The sequence below is a fragment of the Malus sylvestris genome, chromosome 9 (assembly GCF_916048215.2).
Source record: "Malus sylvestris chromosome 9, drMalSylv7.2, whole genome shotgun sequence".
In the NCBI taxonomy this organism is placed as follows: Eukaryota; Viridiplantae; Streptophyta; class Magnoliopsida; order Rosales; family Rosaceae; genus Malus; species Malus sylvestris.
The window spans coordinates 26,950,239-26,975,009 of record NC_062268.1 but is presented as its reverse complement, the minus strand read 5'-3'; the positions used below and the strand labels follow the sequence as shown (position 1 = coordinate 26,975,009).

The window sequence follows — 24,771 nt, the reverse complement described above, 5'->3', positions numbered from 1 at the left end:
TTTTTTTTTCTTATCTTCTTCTTTAACTCTCTTGATCGTTCCGGGATCTGGACCACCACTTTCTTCCTGAACATCCTTGTCTTAGTCATCTTCTTGCCGAGCTTCCTCGTAGTGGTTTTGTGTAGCCGCTTTGTGTAGTGGCGGTGGATGCTGCATCACTAGTCCTTAAGGCTGAGTCCAAACTATGTCCTAAACTAGAAGAACAGCTCCCACCACTACCCATGGTTGCACGAAAAGGTCTGCAACTGCCCATCTCCACTGCCAACTCTCCAGATCAGTAATCATTCACCTTACATTAGCTTCACATCGACCAAATCCAATGAATACCTAAATAAATAAAAAAAATTGAATTTCTAAAGAAATAAAATTGCAGAAGAAAAATGAAAAACCCTAACCCATCGATCAAACCCCTAAATCAGTAACCCTAGACCCTAAAACAACACAACTGACCCCAATCATTTAATAAAAAAAAACCTTAACCCAACCGAATCCCCAAATTCTGAAACCCTAGAATCAAACCAAATTCTGATCCCAAGTTTTGAGATCGTCCTTGGAGATCTTCTCATCGGGCTTGGCAGCGTCAATATGCCATTGTTGGCGCAATCATCCTCGATCATGTGCTTGATGATTTGCGACTCCAGTGCCACCTCCTTATCGACCTAGAACGACTCGCCGTCCGAGATCTTAAGCGTGATCTTCTTCGACGACGACGATGACGACGTGGTTGGTGACGATAAGACTTAAGAAGGGTGACTGGTGAGATTGAGTTTTTGCTCCAGTCTTCGCAGCACCAACAATCGTCGATTGATTGGGTTGTCGACAAGGCACTGGCTTTGGAGAGATACTGTGGGAGACGGAATCGAGTTCGAGGATTCGAGTCGAGTGACAGAGTCGAGGTCGAAGACGAGGAAACCTAAAACTAATGGTTAAGATTGGATGGAGAAATGATCTTTTCAATATTGTCCTTTTATTTCAATTACAAACGGGCCGGTCCAGGTACCCGCGGTTCCTATACTTCGGGAACTGGCCTGAACCAAAAATTACAAAGGCCCACCCCACCCTGCCCTGTTTCTCTTTTTTAAAATTAAGAACCGGCCGGTACTCTCCCCGACCTGCGGTTCCTAGACCCATTTGCCCACCTCTAGTTTCCGTCTTCTCTAGTTTGTGTGGCTCTTCGACGACAAAGTATTTGTGAGTTAACCATATGCCTGGTTAATCCGCATTTGGGAATCACACTATGGAAGCATACCCATAGTCCTACCTGGTTATTTCGCATTAAGGGACCATATGCACTCTAGGGGTGACTCCGCCTAGTTAATCTGCATTAAGGGGTCACTGCTTACTTGATTACATCATAGGTGATCCTACCATGTTAATCTATATGGGGGGATCACATTTTTGGATACTTATTTATGGTCCTACCTGGTTAATCCGCATTGTGGGACCATACACATTCTAGGGGTGACGCCCTGGTTAATCTGTATTGGGGGTCACTGCCTACTTGGTCACATGCTTGGTTAATCTGCATTTGAGGGACCATACACATTCTAAAGATGGATTCCATTGAGTGGTCTGGAATCCCTATCCCTATTTGGTTATGTTGAGTGGTACAGAACCCTAGATTATTGTGCATTGAAGTTGCTCAAGTTTATGTTTATGTTTGTGTTTGTAACTTAGGGTTACAATGTTATTGCTTTGGTTTCAAGTTAGGATATATGACAAACTTTATAGAGGTTGTCTTTAAGAAAATTAGTGAAGTCATAGCTGATCTTGTTGGTTGATCAACATAGTTAAATGTTAATAGTGTGCATCTTTGATTCATGGAATCAATTATTTGTTATGAATGTGGAATTGTGATTGGAAAACATTGTGACATATGAAAGGCAAAATGACAATCCTGGTTATTATATTGTTCATTAAGTAGTCTGGAATCTAGTGAGTCATGCTTGCAAATTCCATTGAGTGATTTTGGAACCCTAGTTTTTCTGCTAGAAATATTATGAAAATTGTCAGATTTAACAAAAGGATGAATTACGAATGGTTTGATCATGTCTTAAGGTACGTAAGCAGTAACACAAAGGTTAGATGTAGTCATGATATAAAAGAAAAAGTTAATGCTCTGTTGACTGCTATTTTGCTTTTGGTCATGTCTTAGAGGCGAGGCATGATAGATGAATAGGTACATGATGACGTCATGTGTCGATCCTAAACGTATCTCGGGATTGGGGCGTGATGAGCACTGCTGCCTGTTGTACCTGATACAACTGAAATGTTCATCCTATGCCAACTTCACAGCCAACTCAAAATACTAATATGATGTGGTCGTATGAAGTTTAGAAGTGTTAGACGCTTTTTACAAATATATGCTCGATGAACCATTAAGCACATTTTGAAAAATCATTTGTGGCATGTCCTTTTTGAAACTAGATATGTTAACTTTGCAGGGAGATGAACTTTTGGTTTGCTGTGGCCAAAGTTGTTTGTTTTAGAATGTATATGTGTGTCACAGTACTAACGAATTTTGTGATACACTAACTGTGACTCATGATGAATGTATATAAATACTTGTGACAACTCATGAAAGTTTATGAAAATAACATTTGAATCACTTAATAAACCTTGAATTAGATACTGATTTTATAGAAAAGCAGACAATATGCGATACCAAACGTAGCCATAATTTTTTTATATTTAATTGTGGTATTTATTTAAGGTTGAAAATAATTAATAATTCAAAATAATTCATTTAAAAGTGCAAAAAATATGACGTCAGTTCGTACGCAATCGAGAATGCAATATATTGGACTTGAACTTCTCGTGCATATATGCGCTAATTAAGTACTGGCATGTATGACACACGTATGTGAATAAAGAATGATATAAATACCAGTTTTGAGGTGTTTATATATAAACTCATCAGTATTTGTAATAAAATGGTGTATGCTCGTTATTCACAAAGCATTAATGCGTAGTTTATCCGAGAAGTGGATGATTGTCCAAATCGAACAATGTACATAAAACATCATTTTGGTTCTTATATCACCATAGGGTTGACATAAGATCCTTCGTGGAAAAATGATTGTTCAAGGTGCAAGTAATTCCATGTTTACTCATGGTTGAAATATTTTCTCAGTAGAGTGATGAAAATATACTTGCGTTTACCTTATATGGAATTGCAAGAACCCACCTACTTGTGAAGAAAACATAGGTGCTCCTTATGGAACAATTTTGGAGCTGTTTTTGCATTAACTAGAGAGATTTTATGTGAGTCTTCCCTAATCTATGCAAAAGAAGTCCCTAAATTGGAATGAACACAAATTTCTTCATGATTACTTGCTTTGTACAAAATGAGGAGTCTCAAGATGCAACCCTAGTGATAGTTGTGATCTGTCACACTATAAGAGCTACAAGAGATTCACAGGGATTAACATTTTCATAGAACGTTACGATGCACATTTATACGAGTGTCACGAAGCTAGAATCGGTTTCACTCACACGAAACGATTCACCCTAGCGCTAACTCATTCGGGAATTTTGGCACGATTACATTGGCCCCAGAACTTTGGCAACCAGTTGCCCTGGTTGGAGTGTTGATGGACTCAAACTGAACTACATGTAGAACCCTAACCATGACCAAATCACAAAGTTCCATTTTGTTTCTCACAGTTGTATTTGAACCACAGACTTGTTTGTGATTTAGCCATTCCTCATCATGCGCCCCATTTGAAATTGCCTTACTTTTTGAGGACTTATAGGTTTCAATTGAAGACAAACATGAATTGTATTTACGTCCACTATGATTCACAGCTCGTGAACAATATGGAATCTGATTTTCCGCCGTTACTCTGTGACCGTCCGTCTTGCTTGATTATGATACCGATGAAAGAGAAATAATTAAATTTATGTTTTTTGTCTTTTGTTTGGGGAACAATTGGAAATTAGGAAATTAAATCTTTCCTTATTGCATCTTGTCGTTTGTTCTCTTTTCAGCTGGGTTTCCTGTTTTCACCTGGAACTAATATTTGAAGTAAATTAACCTTTTCGTCAATGATCAGTTAGCGAGAAATATTATAAAACATATATTTCCTAGTTGTTCTTGGAAAGAAACTTAATTACTCTGTGTGTGTATATATATAAGCCATGCATCGTCTTGGTGATCATAACATTAATTCAACGTCCATCCAAGAACAAAAAGAAGACGATAACAATGGACAAAAAAAGTTCCAAAAATATGAAGAGCGTAGCGATTCGACGGGTTTGGCAGCACAACGCAGCATTCGAGTTTCATCTGATTACGGCCTTGATTCGTCACTACACCTTCGTCTCTCTAGACACCGAATTTCCGGGGACAGTTTTCCAAATTCCTGCACAGACGCCTGCATCCAAATACCACCTCATGAGGGAAAACGTGAACGCCACCAAGATAATCCAATTAGGTCTAACGCTCTCCGACCGCCATGGAAACCTACCGGACTTGGGCACTGATACCTGCTACATTTGGGAGTTCAACTTCAGGGACTTTGATATCGATCGCGACTGTCAAAACAAGGACTCAATCGAGTTACTTAAGAGGCAAGGAATCGATTTCTTGGAGAACAAGCAAAATGGTATTAGCGCTTCCCACTTCTCTTCTCTGTTGAGGAATTCCGGTCTGATCTCCAGGGAATCCAACTTGACATGGGTGACATTCCACAGTGCTTATGATTTCGGGTTCTTGATCAAGATTCTAAACGAGGTGTTGCCGCACGACATTACGAGTTTCATGTGGATGATGGATTTGTACTTTGGACAAAGAGTGTATGACATCAAATACATGATTAGGTTTTGCCAAGGGCTTCATGGAGGTCTCGAGAAAGTGGCGAATGCACTCAATGTCGATCGTGTGGCCGGAAAGAGTCACCAGGCTGGCTCCGATAGTCTGCTGACTTTGCAAACGTTTATGAAGCTCAAGGATGTGTATTTCAAAACTAGCTTATTGGAACAAAACTGCAACTCAAACTTTTATTGCTGTCAAGGAGTTTTGTATGGCTTGGAAGTTGAGGATCGTTGATCTAATTGCAGTGCCCTCATTGAGATTTTTTTTTTTTTGGTTGTATGTTTTTTTTTTTTTAATTTTCAAAAGTGTAATTACAATTTAGTCTGTATAATTTATTTTTATTCTTCTAATTAAGCATGTTTGGTGGTTCGGGTTTTAGATATTCTGGATATGAATTAAAAATCTATATCCAATATGCAATACATTTTAATGACACCAAATAATGCACATCATTCATATCCAGTTTAATTGTACTTATCCTATGATATGGAGGGTGGGGAGAGTAGACTTTTTCTTTCCTTTAGAGTAGATAAGGAGGGTGTGATTTTCGTATATTCTGTCGCTAATAACACCTCTTTAAATTGGGTATTTTGAAAGAGTTAATTAAATAGGAATTTAGGGACAAAAAAATTGTAGTGTGTAAATGGAGAAAAAAAAAAAAAGTTTACGCTTGGTTTTCTTGATCATCATCTGAAAATGGGGATGACTGTAAAGAGTATTATACATAAGTTATGTCATTGTCATCCCCATCCCTGTTAAGTATTTTTTTCGTCATCCTTGCCTTTATATACGAAAATTTCAGACCTGGGATTCTCCAGTTGGGAACGGCTTCCTAGCCCCGGCCATTACAAAAAATTATAATAAAAATATTTTCTTGAATTGAAAATCTGGACTATATAGAAAAATTAAGGAAAAACTAATGAAAATGGTTTGAAAACTTTGAATTTTAACAAAAATGACAAAATAAAGGGTAAAGTGAATAGGTCAATTCAGCAGCTTTTTGCTCAATCTCTCGTGGAGTAAAATTCTCATTAGTACGAGTCAAGGGTATGGCTCCTTGTCATTTTATTTTCAAATAAAGGACACGACGAGCATAAATACCCTCTTTAATTTCTATTCTGATGGACTAAATGTCTTTCATAAGGAATCAGAGGAATATGCGACGATTTTTTCAGAAAATCCCCAACGAAAAATACACACTATGCCCTATTTTATATCAAATCGATCATAACCACTACCCACATTCCATGAAATTGTGCACCACAAATAGGAGCTAATAAAAAGACGTGCGATCCCATAGAAAGACATCACGATACCTTGTGGAAAAAAAAAATTTGCTGAGAAGGAAATAAAGATATAAAATTCCTACTAAAATAACTGGACGTTCCAACCAGAAAAAAAACCCTAATGAACCTAAAAAAAAGAATAAAGGCCCAACATAAATTACTTGTTTTTCGAGACCCCGCTATAAGTTCTACCCATATACGTTATGATTGCCAACTCATACTCTAACTAGACCTAGTTGCATTTTATTGGAATTGGGAGAATAACAATTTTTTTTTTTACTTTTTTTTTGTTTCCAAAGTAACTTTCATCAACAAGCACTATTATGATGTGAACCTAGGGATAATTCATCGAATTTCTTAGATCCAAACTAAAATAATAACATCTCTTTCATATGATTTCCTAATACATATAGATATATTGACTTTACATTTCAGAAATTCTCCTCGATCCTAATCTATTTGAAAATAGTTATAATTCATTTATCATGTTTACACATACATTAGAGCTTATGCCCGAAGGAAGCCGCATATTATACCATAAATATATATATAAATAAATAAGATATGTCCTTGTTGTATCTAAAAAATCTTGTTTTTTTTTAACATAAATATATAAAGAAGCCATTGCAATTGCCGGAAATACTAAGCCCACTAAAGGCACAAAAATGGAGGGGAGACTGTTGAGAGTTATCATAGAATGGGTACCTCAATTTAATATTTGTACCTGTTATTCATTGTTATATTTATTGTTTTATATTTGAACCTTATCCTTATATTATTATAAAGATATCTTATAATTCATAAATAATTGTTATATTATACTAAGTATACCTAAGTGAGTATATATATACTTAATAGGGATAGGGAGTCTACAAGTATATGTTTTAAGAAATATATATTAATTAAAAAAATACAATAAATATAAAAATAAATGGACCTATTCATCTTTCTACATGTTCTAATTCATCCTTCTACATGTTTCTACATGAAACACATACACACACACACACACACACACACACACGATAATCCACCTTTTTATTATTCGTATTAGAAGTTGTTGTCTTTTCTTGTCTTATAAATTTCATAATTTAATAAAATTTTAAAGTATTTCCTAAAAACTCCAAAAAAATTCATTATAATAAGATCCAACAAAAAGGATTCTTAGTGGGGGATTATTTTCTGGAGATTTAGAAAGATGCAAGACCTTGTTAACTAATTCCATGGAAGAAAGCGAAAGAATTCACTCTTTTGTTTAATAGAGATTTCCTAGTTAGTATTAGTAACCAGGAATATCGATAAAAAATCAATCTGGATGGTTCTTTCTACAATTCAATCTTATGTTACCAAAGTGAAAATCCATTCTTCGGATTTTGACTTTGATTCCTATGAATTAAATATCTACTACATGATCACCACACATAAAAAAATTTATTAAGTTTTATTAAATTAATACTCTTATTAAATATTAAATTAAGAGTCTAAGGCTCTAATCTAATTTTCATTCAAAGGAAAGAAAGCATGAAGCTATAGCGTCATCATTCGCTGGAATTGAAATATTTGCGAGATCCAGGTCATAATCTGTATCAATTAAACAAATCCTTGGAATTCCCAAAGTGATACATTCCCGAAGAGCCGTATATTCTTCTTGCTGATCAACAATTATTACAATATCGGGTAACCCCATCATATATTTAATTCCGCTGAGATATGTTTGCAAATGAAATAATTGTCTCTTGACACACCCCGACCCGGAATGTCCACTAGGACTCCAAATCGAGCTGTGCTGGCCGACACCTGGAAGGTGACGAAGACATAAGGTGTAGTGATGTAGAAAATGTGAATAAATTTAAACCTAAAAGTGCCTAAATATAAGAGTGCGCTGGTGAGCGGGAATGAACTCATTTCACATGTGGTGTCAGAGCATAAGTACATTACAATAAAATAGGGTGACAATTATACCATTGAAGGTATTCGTCTGCACCAAGATTTGCCATTATTCCTCGTCAGCACAAAAGCTCTGCTACTAGAACTTGGAGGGGTAAAAAACAGAAGGGTGAGTGAGCACAAAAATAAAGGTTTTAAAAATCCATTTATTTTTGAAACATACTAACCCCTCACTGTAAAACATGCATAGTTTCCAAAAAATCATACTACGTATAAATATGAAATCAAATGCATGCCAACAGTAAAACCAAAAATATGCAACAGCAAAATATCTCAACGACAATATAAATATAGGCATGTGCTTCACAATCTATGCGAGTATGTCAGTCAGAGTCACCTAATGTGACCTGTACGACTGCACCTATTTCTCATCAATTTATGCTAACACAAGAGTCGAAGTCACCTAATGTGACCTATATGACAAAGCTAGGTGTATTAATATACTCTCTAGTACTATGATCACGTGAAGGCTAGCGCTATGCGCGTCACCTAGAAGTCAAAGTTGCCTAATGCGACCTGTACGACAGGGCTAGCACCTACTTGAATCTAAGGCAAGCATGCGGTGCGAGGTGAACATCATGTGAAGGATTGGCCCTGGCCTGGGGCGGGAGCACTAACACCGGGTGTAGCAATGATGAGCCACTATATGAAAATGAGCATGCCATAACATTCCAAACAACACAATAAACTCGCCTGAACTTACATGCGCGTCCTGTAGAATTACTTAGCATTTCATAATAACATAGTATTTATGAGCAGGTAAACTACATATGAATATGCCATGATCAAATATAAATCTCAACCACCACCGCATTATTATAAAAGTAAGTAAAATGTGGCATAACATGCATAAATCAACTTAAAAACATTTGTGGAAACTATACAATATATATACAATATATATATATATATATATATATATATATATATATATATATGAAAACAAAATGCCCACTCACAAAACATGACGTCATGTCGAACCCGCCTCGTGGCATCGAGTGTCCTTGCAATGCGTTTCACCTAGAAACAAAACCATTTAACGTAAATATATAATGTATTAACATATAAATGCATTTTTCGTTCAAAGTACGGCTATTAAAGAAACTATTTTAAAATGATCGAATTTTGGAAAACGGATGGCGGATTCGGGTCTAACACTTCGAGGAACCTAAGAAGGGACCTCGGATTCCTCTCATTGCCGCCACAAGGTGGCTGCACAAGCAGCCATGTGCAGCCCACGCGCCATCACCACGATTTTTGCAAATTTTTCCCTCGACTTTCAGAGCTTATTACGAGCTCGATTCTCAACCAAAATCGATGATTCAAAAGCCAACTAGAAGCTAGAAATGTGGGGAACATGTTTGTACCAATTTGAAGTCGAATATTGGCCAGAGTTAGCCGGGGAAATGGTCTAAAAGTGGCTAAATGGCCATGGGTCCAAGTTTTCCAGATTCTGGGAAATTTTATCCCAACTTTCTGAGCTAATTTCTAGCTCGCTACCTAACCATTTTTAGTGTTCTACCTATGTATTTGAAGCTCATAATGACCAGAACATGATCATACCATCATGAGGTCAAAACATGGTTGGAGCCAGCCGGAAAAGTGATATGAAAGTGGCTCAATGGCCACGGTTCATTCATTCCACAAATTTGGGGAAAGTCCTTCCCCTAGCTGCGATCTGCATTAAATCACCCACAAACCTCCTATTTAAGATTAGAAATATCACTAAGGGATCAAAATAAGAAAGATTCGGGGTTGGGGGGGGTTCCAAAATCACCTTGGTTGTGCATGGTGGGAAGTTGCCATGAAAAATGGCAAGTATGGGTGGTGATGGTGGTCTGCTGCGAAAGCCGTGGTGGCTGTACCATTTTTCCACCATGAAATGGTGATGGTGGTCACGCTGGTTAGGTCACTACCTCTGTGAAATGAGTGCAGCAAGAGAGCTCGAGAGGGAGAGCCTAAGAGTGAAAGTGAGTGTATGAGATAAAGAGTTATGGTGATGGTATGGCGAAGCTCATCGGAAAAGGCAGTGGGTGGTGGTTGATGTTGGTTGAACTTGTAGAGAGGGAGAGCTGACAGATGTGAGGGAGGAAAGATAGGAGAGTGAGGGAAAAAAAGATGAGACATGGAAGGATACACCGGGATAGGAACACATGAAGGAAAACAAAAATGGCACCAGAAATGGGATGCCATGTGTTAGTCATGTAGTGGTCCAAAGTGGAGAAATGTCTCCATTTGTGAACTTACCAAAATACCCTTACCTTTCGAATTCCATAATATCCCTGTTTTTGCTCCAAATTCAAATCCGCTTGTGCTTACGATTTGTATCATCGAGTACTATACAAATACACTAAAAGAAGGAATCCTTCGTCTCTTTAACAGATGGTCAATGAAAGTCAAAATCTTTGCCTCAAAGGGCATTTTCGTAAAATCACTAATTTAAAATTTATAAAACTTCAAATTAGGGATGGATTGTCACAGTCTTCAACGTAGCCGCATCCCTTTTTGGAAGATGGTTGAGTCTCCCCGTCTTTTGTTTTGTTCTGAAGTCCTTGAACTTATGAAGTCTCGTTTCTGTAGTATACCAATTCATTAACATACCACCGAGCCATTTTTTATTAACATAATGACACCGAGCCTTTATTGTAGCCCGTGCTACTGAATCAGCTGCTTTATTTTGGGTACCAACAATTAAGAATTGTTTTCCCCTACTTGCTGCATCAAAAACTAAATCACAAGCTTCTGATAAAAACCAAGTAGTTCTAGTAAGATTTATAATATGAATGCCTTTACGCTTTGCAGAGATATAAGGTGTCATTCTAGGATTCCATTTTTGAGTACCATGACCAAAATGAACTCCTGCTTCCATCATCTCTTCCAAATTGATGTTCCAATATCTTCTTGTCATTTCTCCCCACACTTCTCTTCCTCTCTTCTTTTTTTTCTTAAAAAAAAAGGGATGAAGTACCCTGAAAATAGAAATAAATAATTGTTCCCATGGAACCTTCTCTTCTAATGGAAATTGGCCATCGATACAGATCCAAACCGTTCATTTCTTTCCATTCGTTAGTATCTTTATTACTATTACCAAATCAAATGACTGTAAAAGGATGAATTCTCTCTTTCGAATCATTAAATCCCATAAAGGATAAATTCACTCTTAGGAATCCTAAAAATGATTGTTATGATGTATCATGTAAATTCTTTTAAATGCAAAAATAAAATAATTCTATGTGGTGGAACAAAATATCTCTCATTTCCCCCCTCGAATAAATTCTTCTTTTTGGTTTCCAAAGGAATGTTGTTATGTTGCATTGAACAGTGCACTAATCCTTTGAATCCTGTACCAACAGGTATCATCCCCCCTAGAACAACTTCTCTTTCAAACCTTTCAACCAATCTATACGACCTCGGAGAGCGGCTTTTTCTAAAATTCGAGCAGTTTCTTGAAAACTCGCTTCGGATATGAAAGTTTGAGTATTTAGAGATGTTTTCGTTATTCTTAATAATATGGCTCGATAACAAATTGCTTCTTCCAAAGCGCGCCCCGTTTGTTCAGCTCGCAGCAATCCAATTAGTTCTCTAAGTGAAAAAACATTAGACATTCCATCTTCTGAAACCAACATTTTTTATGCTATTTGACGTACAATAATTTCTATATGTCTATTATAGATCTGCACTCCCTGGGATCTATAAGCCCTTTGGATCTTATTAACCAAAGAGATACGACTTTGCACTATAATTAGTTCAGCACCAATCATAAATCCCTAAGAAACCCCAAGAATTCTTGTTATACACTCATTCCAACCCTTAACTCTCTTTTCTAACTTCAATTATCAAAAAGTGCTTCATTCAAGTCCACAAAACACCATCTCTACCTCGCTTTGAACACAATAATCGAAAACATTCCCAAAACCGTTCCCTTCCCTGCTATTAATAGACCTAGTACCCTGCAGGGGCCAAAATATGTGGTGAAAATGGCCTTTCCCATCTAAAGAACAATTCGAGAAATTGGTTCATAAAAATCAAAGAAGTTGGTTCATCACTTTTTATCATAGTCGAATGAATAAGGGAAATTTTATTCAGACCCATTTATCCTCTTTCTACACTTAATTTATCATTTTTATCTTGAAATTCCAAATGTGTTCAACAATTCTCTTTCTACACCCAAAATAAAAGAGCAATATATATATATATATATATATATATATATATATATATATATATATAAAGTTTAGCACTAGAAAATTCTACCCATCCTATCTCTCCAGACCCCAACCACCCCCAATTTCTATTCTTCCCCGACCCCACCGCCACTTCCCCTACCACCCACAATGAAAACCCCAAAGATCTCAGCCATCACTCACTCTAACTTGTCGTTCAAGAACTGAATAGTTAGACAAAAGGTACTCGAGAATTTCATCACACACTTAACTTGTCGCAAGTGAAGAACGTTGAGGGACTTGAAACTAGGAGTGTGTCCACAACAGTGTAGACTTGGATTGTCATAACTCATCAAGTTCTCCCATGCAAAATGCAAGAACTGCTTCAGTGTAAACCCTTACTTGCGTTGGTATCGATACCTAATACCTTGCGGGCAAATGCGTAATCGTTGGAACCAAACTATCAGCGAAAAACTCCACCTCAAGTGTGTGAACTCTCTTTTTTAATGCAAACTATTTTTAGGTTTTATTGGGATTAGTTGATTAATCATTTTTCTTATCATATCGTGTTCAATGATCGATGACTATAATTTTGCATATTGCGAATTAGTTGTAATGTTTATTCTGTTTTAGGATTACCACACAATGGCGAAGCTATGAATTGTCAGGAGGAGGGGTGAAATTTAAAAGGGTAAAAGGTTCCAATAAAATGGGGACACCCATTTGAGGTCTAAGTCCAAGGTTTGCAAAAAAAATTATGTGGACTATCCAGAATATTCGAAGAATGATTTGGACTAACCAAAATATTCAAAAGAGGACTTGGGTTGCCCCAAAGATTTGAAGGAGGATTTAAACTAACAGTATTATTTAAAGGAGGATTTAAGCACTATTTCTTGTTGTAAAGTTCCATTACATAACTATATAATGAGCAAAGTTCTAAAGGACGCTAAGCGCTAGTTGGGCAGCAGACATGGCCTAACGCTTAGGGAAGGATTTTGGCGGCTAGATGTTTAAATAAATTTATTATAATATTTTATGAATAAGTGTCTATTTATTATATAGTATATAGTATCTAAAAATATTGATTATAAAACATAATGTATAAAAACATAGGAAAACTAATGAAAAGGGCTTGAAAACTTTGAGTTTTAATGATAAGGACAAAATAAAGGGTAAAGTGAATAGTACCAGGTTTGACTTTTTAGTGTAAAAATGTGGTTTTTCGTTAAAGTGAACAGTACCGGGTGCTTTTCGTTAAAGTTCCCTAAAAACATTCGATATATTTTCTTTATTATTTTGTTGAATTTGATGGTAAGAAATAAAAATTGGGATGATTACGAGTTCGTAGTACTTTAAAAAATATTTTTTAAAGCTCGTGTGAATTTATAGTAAATTTTAAGATATATAATAGTGTCAAACACTTGGGTTAAAAACCTTAGAAAAGTGAGCAAATTAACAATTAAAAATCAAAACATGACACACCCCGACCTGGAATGTCCACTAGGACTCTGAATCAGGCTGTGCTGGCTTCGTCACCACATCCCGGGCCGGGATGTGACAAAACAAATCTCATAATAATTCACCACACGTAAGATTGGAAGAGGCACGTGGGGTAGGATGGGAGAGAGAAAGTCTTTCTTCTTCCAGAACCAGAAGCACCAATTCAGAAGCTGTAAAATGTAGCTTCCATTCCTCCTTTCTTTGGCTTGACTATTTTGAAAGAAAAAAAACAAAAAAAGAGCTTGTGCGTAGCCTGTGTTGCACAACAGCATGGACTCCTCATGGAATTGCAAGTTTTCCGACCGACCAGAGGGGCGGCAACATAGCAAATCAATACTTCTGGGCTTGTTTTCCAATGAGAGGAGGGGCGGCCGCCCCTCCTCTGCCCCTTAGTAGCTTCACCAAGTTTTGAACTTAACAATTTTCAACTTCCAATCCTACTTCCACTACAGCGTTAGATTCGAATAGTCAGCTGCTTCAGAGAATTCAGACTGTTAGAAGAATTGCGTGAAAGATTGGAAGAGGGGTAGTGATGGTTGAGATCTTTGGGGTTTTCATTGTGGGTGGTAAGGAAGGTGGCGGCAGGGGAGGGTAGAAATTGAGGGTGGTCAGGATTTGAAGAGATGGGTGGCCGGAGGTTTCTAGTGTTGGAATTTTATTTTTTATTTTTTGTTCTTTTTCAATTTGGGTGTAAGGAGAGAATTGTTGGGCATATTTGGAATTTTAAGAAAAATAATAATAAGTTAGGTGTAAAAAGATGATAAATGGATCTGAATAAAATTCCCATTGAATAATCTCCAAAATGAATGAAACTTTATAGAATTGATCTTTTGGTTTGACTCTAAAGACATACGCTCTAGGACTGTATCAAACCGATGTATTATTATTGGCAAAAAAAAAATGATGTATCTGGCAATTTCATTTCTGAATCATTACCTGAATAAAAATAAAGTCCCTAAATTATTTGCTTTAGAAAGAAAAAAATCTTAAATTCATTAAAAGTATCAATTTCCTTCATAATATAAGATTCAAAGTTGTTCTATCCAAATTATATTTCTATATTTTTTTTTCTTAAAAATAAATCTTTAAATACGTTAAACATGACAATTTCCTTCCCATTTTAAGATTTGAATAACACACATGAGTACTCCTAGAAGAATAAATTTGAGTCCTTCAGAAGGGAAAGACAACGGTATTTTTTAATGAATTTACGTTGCCACTTAGTAATATACACGTAATATAGAACCTAGTGATATTTCTTCTTAATTATAAATTACAAGTGAAATATCTTAAATTCGAAACAGGTGAATGCCGAGTTGATAATCAATTTATTCTTTTTTTTTATTTTATTAAAAAAAAACAGTTGGTAACTTCATCATGGCAATCCACTTTTCCGAAGGCTGTGAACAATCACACACGCATTTTAATCTCCTCCTAGCTACCACAGTATGATTCACTAGCGTCATAAATTGAACTAAAAACATACTTCGTAGAATATGGGACTGAAATTTATCCCTTCGACTGAGGCACTGGTCTGGTTAACTAATTTATTCTATTAAACAGTAGTACATGCACGACTTAATTAACTCAGGATCGTTGCTTCCATTGTTGTCAACGCACGCATACTCAGCCTTGTTACGAACAAAGAGAGTGTGGCTGGAGACAACTCAACTGAGAAATCAGAATCAAATAAACTCTCGTGGCTCATGGGGTGGGGGGTAATCGGACAGACAGACAGTAGCAATGCCGGTGGCGGAAGGTGATGCTCATCCTCCTACACAAGAAGAGTACTTTGACGTCCTCACCAAAACCGGCCAGAAGACCGGCATTTCCAAGCCCAGGCAAGCTCCTAACCCTAACCCTAACCCAAACCCAAACCAAGCATAATCAAGCAAAGATATTGTGGATGCAAATTTTCTCCTCCTCCATCTTGGACAATTTTTCACCTACAAAACAACTAGCACCTTAGGTTAAGGCCAAAAGCCTCACGCGCCCACGATGAATGGGGGGGGGGCTTTGGCCGAAGAACCTTCGATGCCAAAGTTAGAATTTTAGAGAGAAATAGTGTTTAGAGTATTTGGGATTTTTTGTAAGAGAATTTGAATGACTTTTTGGTGAGAATAGGTGCCTATTTATAGGATTAAGCTTACCCATTTTTCCCCTTGGTGTGGCCGGCCTTGATGGTTTTTGTGGTTATGATTTTGACTTAATTAGCCAATTTATTGGTTAATTAAGTATGATAGAAGTAAATGGAAGGTTATAAAATTATTTATTTGTATAAATGGGGTAGTAAAATGGGGAAAAGTAAGAAAGACTAAGAAGAATGTGAGGTGGTCGGCCACTACCTATTTTTAGGGTGAATGGGATATATTTTGTGATTAATTGGGTAATTTAATTGATGTTTAATGGATTAATTGGTAATTAATCCATTAATTAACCAATTAACATTATTTTGTAGCTTACCTTGCAAAAGGGGATTTGATGAGATGGACTTTGAATTGGTTACCTCTTTTGGAGCATTTTTTATTTTGTTGAAAGATGATTCTCCGCTACTCGCTCGTAGGAATCCCAATGTGCCTCAAGGGTATTCTTGTCCTTTTTTATCCAAAGATCCACGTGTCACCTTGTGATTATTTTTGGCTCCACAAATGCCCCCACATCTGTTGGGTTGCTCGTAAGAAAGGGCAGCAGGTGTAGAGATCTTCTTGCTTCAGGAAACGTAGGATTGCTTCCCATTTTGATGTTGATTCTCTCTTTAATTGGAAATTAGGTCCTTCTAGGAAAGGGAAATAAACTTCTCTCAAAGTCTATTTAAGTCCACTTTAAGTGGGTTATTAAATCAACTTTGGAGAGCAATTTATTCTACCTCACAAGAGAGAGAAAGTTAGAGGATATTTGTTCCCCCTCCTCTAGCAATCTTCTACATCTTGCATGTGCAAATGACCGTCTTTCGTTGATTTCTTCGTCTTCTCTGTGCCGCACTGATGTAAGAAAAATTTAATTTTTCTTGCCTTCTTCTTGGATAGTGCTATTACGGGGCAGCCGTCGGGGTAGTGTGGCACGTCGGCTGGCAGGGGCCAGGAGTTGGCTCGGCATGGGCCGATGAGATGTTGTGGCAGGGACCACTGCTTGGGCAGCTTGGCTTGGCTTGAGCCAAAGGTAGCTTGTGCGGCTGGGGTCGAGGATTGTGGCGCTAGGGCGCAGTGCTAGGCGAGTCGCATGGCTCATGTCCTTTAAGCTCTTGGACCTAACTCGGGCCAGGCTGGCGATTGAGAGAAATGATGAGATTATGGGTCTCATGGGCTGCTGGAATGTTGGGTATGCAGGCCTCCTGCTTGCAGGTCCGAGAGGAAAAAATGAGGGATAAGCCAGTATAGGTTGAGCTCACATGCTGAGTATCGTGAATGGCATTGTTGAATGTGGAAAGAAGAGATCTTCAACACCTTAGATTCAAGATCTTAAGCATGTCGTTTCTGAGCTTCGTTCTGCTGCAAAAGATGAAGAGTTGATTACTGCTTATAACCAAGTGATCCACTTCAAGAGAATCGTCGATAAGCTTGAACCCCAAGTGTTGGAACTTCAAGGCATACTGAAGATCAACGAAAGTTTGAAGAAGGAAATGGATGAGCTGCAGAGCATCCACGTTGGTCTGCTCGAGGAGGATGAGCAACTGAAAGGTGAAAAGGCTGGGCTTGGGGCTTCTATATTTCTCCAGAAGACTTGCTTGATTTTACTTTTGAGGCTTCTATTGGTGAAGTAGTTAGAGAAGTTAGTGCCCAGGCTGGGGCAGCTGGGGGTGAAGCACCAGATGATACCGCTGCTAAGAGCGTCGCGGCTGCTGAAGGTGTGGCAACCGAGTAGTCGTGGGATGTCCAAGCTGCTATAGTCTTCTAGGTAGCCTTTAAGATTTTATTTGTTTTTCCTTGTAGCTTTTGTTTTTCTTGAACTCCTTTGACCTTTGCTAGTTGTTTATAAACATGTTTTCCTTCGTTTTTCTTCATCTTCGCTTCTTTTGTTCATGCCCTAACCTTTAGATTTGATAGACCAGTGGCAGGCATGCTACTTTTTTATAAGCATACAAGCCCGCGTAGCGTATGCTGCCATAGGTGTTGGTGTAGAACTTTGCAAAGTTGTTAGCCATAGGGTTAGCAGAGGTGAAGCTTATCGACTACGTAGCATGTCGGCAATGGATAAAACTTCATATATGCGTGCTAGCTTGTTTAACCTTTCACAAGAATGTGTGGTTGTATAAGTCTAGCGCGGTTTTACTGCTCGAAGAGCAAGCCGTAGGCAGTCTTCCAGAATCCGTAGGCTACCTTAGTGCACTCGGTAGCAGTTTTAGGGTTCCAGGGCAGCCGTCTGTAGGGCGTACTACATAATGTTCCCCCTCCGTCTCTAGGGTCTGGTTCCCCACAGATTAGGCCAAGAGACCCAAAATCCTTCAGTTAGCTAAGCCTTGAAAAAGACCATTGTGGCTACTTCTAGGAATCCCGGCGCAAGCCATTGTGCATTTAGTTATACTAGGGTAGCCAGGCTCATCCACGTTTGGATATTTGGAGTGTAAAGTTTATCCTCCCGTTTTGGAGAGCTGACCCATATGGGTGTCGGGGAATTGGTTTACCTTCTCACACTGGAGAGCATGGTTGGTCCATCGGGGGGCGCAATTCCTGCGATGAGTCCCTAAGTTAGGCGCAGTCTTCTTTTGAAGTGCAGGAGTGATCAGTTGTTGTAAGCATGTAGCCGAGCCAAGTTGTGATTACTTCTGAATTCCTCATTAAAAAAATGAGTGAAACGAACAAGAACTTAACTGTAAGGTAGGAACTGCATAACAACTGGATACTCCTCGGCTTGTGAGGCGGTGCCCGTTGAGCTTCTTGAGTCTTCGGGTTTTGTTGTAGCTGGGGAGGAGTTACTGCTAGTAGACTACTATTCAAGTGATGGTCTGCTTACGCTTCTCCTCTGCCAGATCTAAACTTGTGGCCATCTCCTTACCGTTCAGTTGTTCGTCTTTTGGTGGTGCGATATGCCCATAGACATCCGAAGAGTTCCTTTAGCCATTTTCCCTTCTTGTTGGTAAGGGGTTTCTTGAGGCAATCGAGGATCGTATTGTTGGATACTTCGACCTGCCCATTGCCTTGAGGATATCTCGGTGTGGACATGTGCTGCTAGATGCCATATTCTTAAGGCACTTTTGTACTAACTCCTTAGCATCTTAGTGCATGGTAGGCTAATAGTAGCCTGCGTTAAGAGCCTTCTATGCTAAGGTTTGGCCTCCAAAGTGGTTTCCACATACACCTTCGTGGATTTGATCTTAGAACTTTCAAGTCATCGGGAGGCGCTAGGCAGCGGATATGTGATCTGGTGTGGGATCTTTGGATGAGAATGCTATGACACTTAGGCTGTTGGCACTATCTCTATGCTTGGCTTGTCAAAATATTCCACCGGAATAGAGCGTTTTGAGTTGGTGATCGAGTGCGGAGCCTAGGCCAGCTAGTACGTTTGCATGGGCGTTGTCTGCCCGGGGAACTTGAGTGAGAGTTCAAGTCTGAAATGCCTCAAGTTGCTTGCGTACTTTCTCTAGGTATTACATCATCGACATGCAAATGCCAAAAATCTTCATTGAGGGAGCAAGTGCAGCTAAAGTGTGCTCGGCTACCTTCGGGGAGTCGTTGGGCCGCTCTGTTGCGTTGTCAAGGCTAGGTGTGAAGGCACGGTAGGGAGCCGTGGGGCTAAGGCCATGTTACATGTAGCAGGAAATGCTCAATTTCTGGTATTGGGCCACTCTAGAGCTGAATAATGGAGCAAAGGTTGGATAGGGCTGTGTGACGTGTAGCAGGAGGTAGTGCTCAACTGCCGGTACATGTTGCTTTTATGTAGAATCTTCTGGGGTGACGAGGACAAAACTTGCTTTTGAATGTTCCTTCCAGTGTTCATCTACCCTTGGTGTGTCTTTTGGGCCTAGTTGTTGCGTTCGTCAGGATTCGGTGGAATAGTGCATCATGATGATGACTACGTGCATTTGAGGGTAAAACTTGAGCTTTTAGGTTACAACAACTATCGCCAAAGTTAGCTTTTGAATTTCTGATAACATCAATGAGAGCTTTTAAACTGTGGAATACAACTTATAGCATCGTATGATGGTAGAACTTATTTCTGCTTCAGATGTGACTACTTGTCTAGTCAGACTTTGAATCTTCTTCAGAGTAGTGGGGAACTTCATATTCAAGATTGCTTGGATTTTCCTTAAATAGGCATCGACGAACTTCGTCCCAAAGTGCATGCTTCTCTGCTAGAGCGAAAGAGTCTGCCAGAGTTAGATCTTCTTTCATTATCAGTTTTCCGAACAGTGGGTGGTCTGCTGGAAGTCCTTTTTGGAAGGCTGCTCTAGCTATCAAGTTGTTGGATCCGACTATTTTTGCCTTCTCTACTTTAAACCTCCTCACATAGTAGCGAAGCAACTCCTTTGGGTTCTTCTTGACGTCAAACAAATGGTCAGACTTCTTTTTGATCGAGTGATAGGATGAATATTCTTTGGTGAAAACTAAAGAAAGTTCGTAGAAATTCCGGTTGGATTGTGGCGGCAGGGTGTAAAACCAATCTTGCACCTCGCCTTGTAGAGTGGTGGCGAATATCGTGCACATGAGATCATCATTGTTTCGATAAAGGATCATTGCACTTCGATAGCGCTTTAAGTGTCTCTCCGGGTCTTCATCCCATTTGAAAGATGTGAAATGTGGCATGCTGAACTCGCGTGAAGGCTCTGTTTGCTCGATCTCGTCCGTGAAGGGTGAGCTGCTTGTGTTGGTCATGTTTCGTTGTAGTGCCTCATCGGTGAACTCGTTGCGTTGGAAATCGTGCAATCACTTGGTCAATAGTCTCTCTACTTCCTCCTGAATTTGCCCTTGTTGGGGTAGTGGAGCTTTCGGCTGCCCCCAGCCATGACTTGCTGGTCTAGGCTGCTCTTCCATGTGTTTGGCTCGTCTATACCACTGATGTAGTGCATGTGGTGCGTTCCTAGCAGGCGAGGGAGTTCTTTGTAGGCTGCTGGTTAAACTTGAGCTAGATTGAGTGACCGATTCTCTCCGTCCGTTGTGCTGCCTACTCCGATGTGTGGTGGAGGATGCTCCTTGTGGGCTTAGCCGCGAATGAACACTTTGCCCGGAAGGTTGCTCATGTTGACTATCAGAGTGTGACCCCAACCATGAATGTATGCTCATCCGTGGGCCTAGTCTAGAGTGCACGCTCCTCCGCGCTTTAAGATGGGAGTATACGCTATCTCGGGGGCCCAATCGGGAATGTACACTGCCCGAACGCTAGGGTCGTGGTTGTTCGAGTGGCTGCTTACCGAGACGCTCTGAAAAGGTTTGTCTGCCTTTGTCCTACTTTGGGATACCTCGTCCGGGGCACGTTGAATCCCGATGCGTTGCAAAAGTAGATTCACCAAGGTTGTCTATTGTGCAAGGGTGCTCGTCAACTCTATGACTTGTCGAGACAAGTGTTGTTCGCCATTTGGATTGGAAGAGCTTGGAAGGAATACGCCTCCTTGGGTAGTGGAAGGGTGGTAGACTCCTGGCGAGAGATTTGAGTTGGGAAATGTCAAATCCACGAAAAAATGTGGTGAGAATGCCCCCAACTCGATGGTAGGTCCGAATAGTTGAAATAGTCTTGGGCCAACTTGGGCTGCTTGGAAATCCACGGGAGCAGACTGGGCCATGGGAGCAGGCTGGGCTATGAGAGCAGACTGGGCTGCGAGAGTGGGCTGCTCGATGGGAGCAGGCTGGACTACGGGAGTGGGCTGCCCGTCGGGAGCAGGTTGGGCCACGAGAGCAAGTTGGGCCGTGAGAGTCGGCTGCTCGGCGGGAGCAGGCTGCTCGGAGTGTGATGCACATAGGTTGGGCTTGGCTTGGCTTGGCAATGCGTTGAGTTCGCGTTGGGCTTGGAATGACATGGCTTGGGTCGTGGCCTTGGTGCCGTGAGCCTTGGATGGCACGGCTCGGGCCGTGGTGAAGGCACCATGGACCTTGCCACGGGTGGCTACCGAGGTAGCCATCGTGGTGGTTCCCGTGGTGGAAACTCGTGATGGTGGTGCCGCTCCACTTATTGTCGCATTTAGCCTCACAGATCTCCGCAATCCCATTTCTTGAATATAAGAATTTTCACTTGTGGAATTTTCTAAATTTGTAGCCATTATATTTTTCTTATACGTTTTATCAAAGAACCTTTGCAAGTAAAAAATTCTAATAATAAGAATGTATGAAAAATATTCAAATGGACTAGAAAATAAAGAAAAAAACCTTTTTGTTCGAGAGTCTTCTACAAGTATGGATTTCAACTCTCAATGAAAGCACCAATTTGTGGATGCAAATTTTCTCCTCCTCGATTTTGGACAATTTTGCACCTACAAAACAACTAGCACCTTAGGTTAAGGCCAAAAGCCTCACGCGCCCACGATGAATGAGGGGGCTTTGGCTGAAGAACCTCCGATGCCAAAGTTAGAATTTTAGAGGGAAATAGTGTTTAGAGTATTTGGGATTTTTTGTAAGAGAATTCGAATGACTTTTTGGTGAGAATAGGTGCCTATTTATAGGATTAAGCTTACCCATTTTTCCCCTTGGTGTGGCCAGAATTAAGTATGAAAGAAGTAAATGAGAGGTTATAAAATTATTTATTTGTATAAATGGGGTAGTAAAATGGGGAAAAGTAAGAAAGACTAAGAAGAATGTGAGGTGGCCGGCCACTACCTATTTTTAGGGTGAATGGGATATATTTTGTGATTAATTGGGTAATTTAATTGATGTTTAATGCATTAATCGGGTAATTAATCCATTAATTAACCAATTAACATTATTTTGTAGGTTACCTTGCAAAAGGGAATTTGATGAGATGGACTTTGAATTGGTTACCTCTTTTGGAGCATTTTTGATTTTATTGAAAGATGATTCTCCGCTACTCGCGCGTAGGAATCCCAATGTGCCTCAAGGGTATTCTTGTCCTTTTTTATCCAAAGATCCACGTGTCGCCTTGTGATTATTTTTGGCTCCACGGATATTTTATTTTATTTGTAGTGTTCATTATTTTCTTGTAATTTCTGGAGAAACAAACAGAATATATTGTATAAAGAAAAGGAAATGATATGGGTTAAGCAAACTAAGTCAATCAATTACTATTATCAAGTAAATTAAGCAAATCAGTTGATAAGTTTTGATCAATTCAAACACAATATTTTTCCCTTTTTTAAATATGTATGTATGTAAATGTTCTGTTTCTGATTTTTAAGAATTTTGTGCTGATAACCCATTAGTTCTGAATCTTTAGATTCAACTGTATATGTTGTGGTATAATATGCCCATGTAGGGGAGATGGTCATCGAGACGGGGATTACCATCAAGCTGTTCATGTGTGGATTTTTGCTGAGAGTACACAAGAACTGCTTATCCAACGGGGTGCCGACTGCAAAGATTCATGGGCCGGACTGTGGGATATCTCAAGTGCTGGACACATATTCGCTGGTGATTCGTCACTTATAACAGCTCGGTAGCTAGTTTCATCGCCGACAGGTATATAGTTTGTACTTAGATCCATCGCATTTTATGAACTTTTGTTTTATAATATATTTGCATTTTAAAAGGCATGTACAGATGAGATGATAACCAATTTAGTTAAAATGTCATTCGAGCACACACCCCCCCCCCCCCCCCCCCAGGTCTTCCCTTGTTTAATCAAGCGCCTTTAGGCTGTAGGAGGGGTAGAATTTCATTGACAAGTAACTGCGGAATGAAGTGGGAATGTGTGATAATGAGCTTGTTAGACAGTTACATGAGTCTTTGAGCACCCCCATCCGACATGTGGCAAATTAGGCATTGCTTGGTAAAAGTTTCTCATTTTCTCAAGTTAGGATATAAACAGACAATGAATTTATACCGGTTTATTTATTTATTTTCGGGTGAAATGAATTTATACTGGTTGACTAGATTTGGTGAAGGATTATATCATTTGATTCATATCATATGTTTTTTAAAGAATTAACTTATGCTGGGCATACTGTCTGGCAGAACTTAAGAGTTAGTAGAGTTTCTTAAGATTGGAAAGATGAGAACGGTTATCCTTTAGTTTTGTGAAGCTTTGGCCTCTATTTCGATGCCATGGTGGGAAAGGGATCAAGGAATTTTTTAAGATAGGACAGAAGAACTAGATTCCTTGCATCCTAGTGGGTATTTGTCATTTTAGGGATGTTCCTGTTAGTGTGATTCATCTGGATGGTCTGCTGTTTTGTGCCTGGTGTGGCTTATTGTATGTATTGTTTGGCCTTTGTGTGACTTTGCTGGGTTTGTTCCTGTTAGCTTGATATTGTTGAGTTTTTAAAACTTTCTAGGCCGTCTAAAACTTGGTAAGAAACTGTAACAAAGTTTTAAAGCTAATATTGATCTAACAAGTTAGAGCTAATATGAGTTTTGTGTTAGAGATAATGTAGAAAAATAGAGAATAATCCGAATAATGACTTTGAGGTACGATTTGAATCGTTTCCTTAAAGTGTTATTTGCCCCCACTCGAATAAGTTTGCTAAAGGGTTCTTGGCAAATCACTTCCAGGATATAACAAAGTATGAAATATTCGATTAGCAAAACCGAATTATATTCCTTTAGAAATAACTAGAAAGAAATTGTATGAATGTGATGAAGAGAGTAGAGATAAATGAATGTAGAAATAAATCTCTAAAAATTGTGTATGAAACATTATGCCACAATAGGTATTTATAGGCATTAAGGCACCCGTTCATCGAGGCCTTTCATTTTAATTGAAGATATACAACTCTTCTTAAAAGTGTTGATCTAAAAGACATGTCTTCTATTTAGAATTTTCAGAAAATAAATATTGACTAATTATATCTTTTAATTTTACTCATACAATTTGAGTAAACATCATATCTTTTAACCAAAAGTTGTAACCATTCAACAAGATGTACAAAGGTTGAAATTCAACCTTTCCCCCTATAGGCTTGCTACGCACCGCAGCAGCCTTTCCCTATTATACATACAGATATGCTGCATAATGCAGCACC

At 39.0% G+C, this 24,771-nt stretch overlaps 1 protein-coding gene and 1 pseudogene across 1 annotated transcript; both read left to right on the top strand.

Annotated features, from left to right (window-relative positions):
- Positions 1–4,207: 4,207 nt before the first annotated feature.
- Positions 4,208–5,050, top strand: LOC126633920 (probable CCR4-associated factor 1 homolog 11). The gene has a single exon (XM_050304448.1). It carries the CDS (start codon positions 4,208–4,210, stop codon positions 5,048–5,050), a length of 843 nt encoding a protein of 280 aa, XP_050160405.1.
- A 10,405-nt stretch (positions 5,051–15,455) lies between these two features.
- Positions 15,456–24,771, top strand: part of LOC126633919 (nudix hydrolase 3-like) — a 41,542-nt pseudogene continuing 32,226 nt past the window's right edge.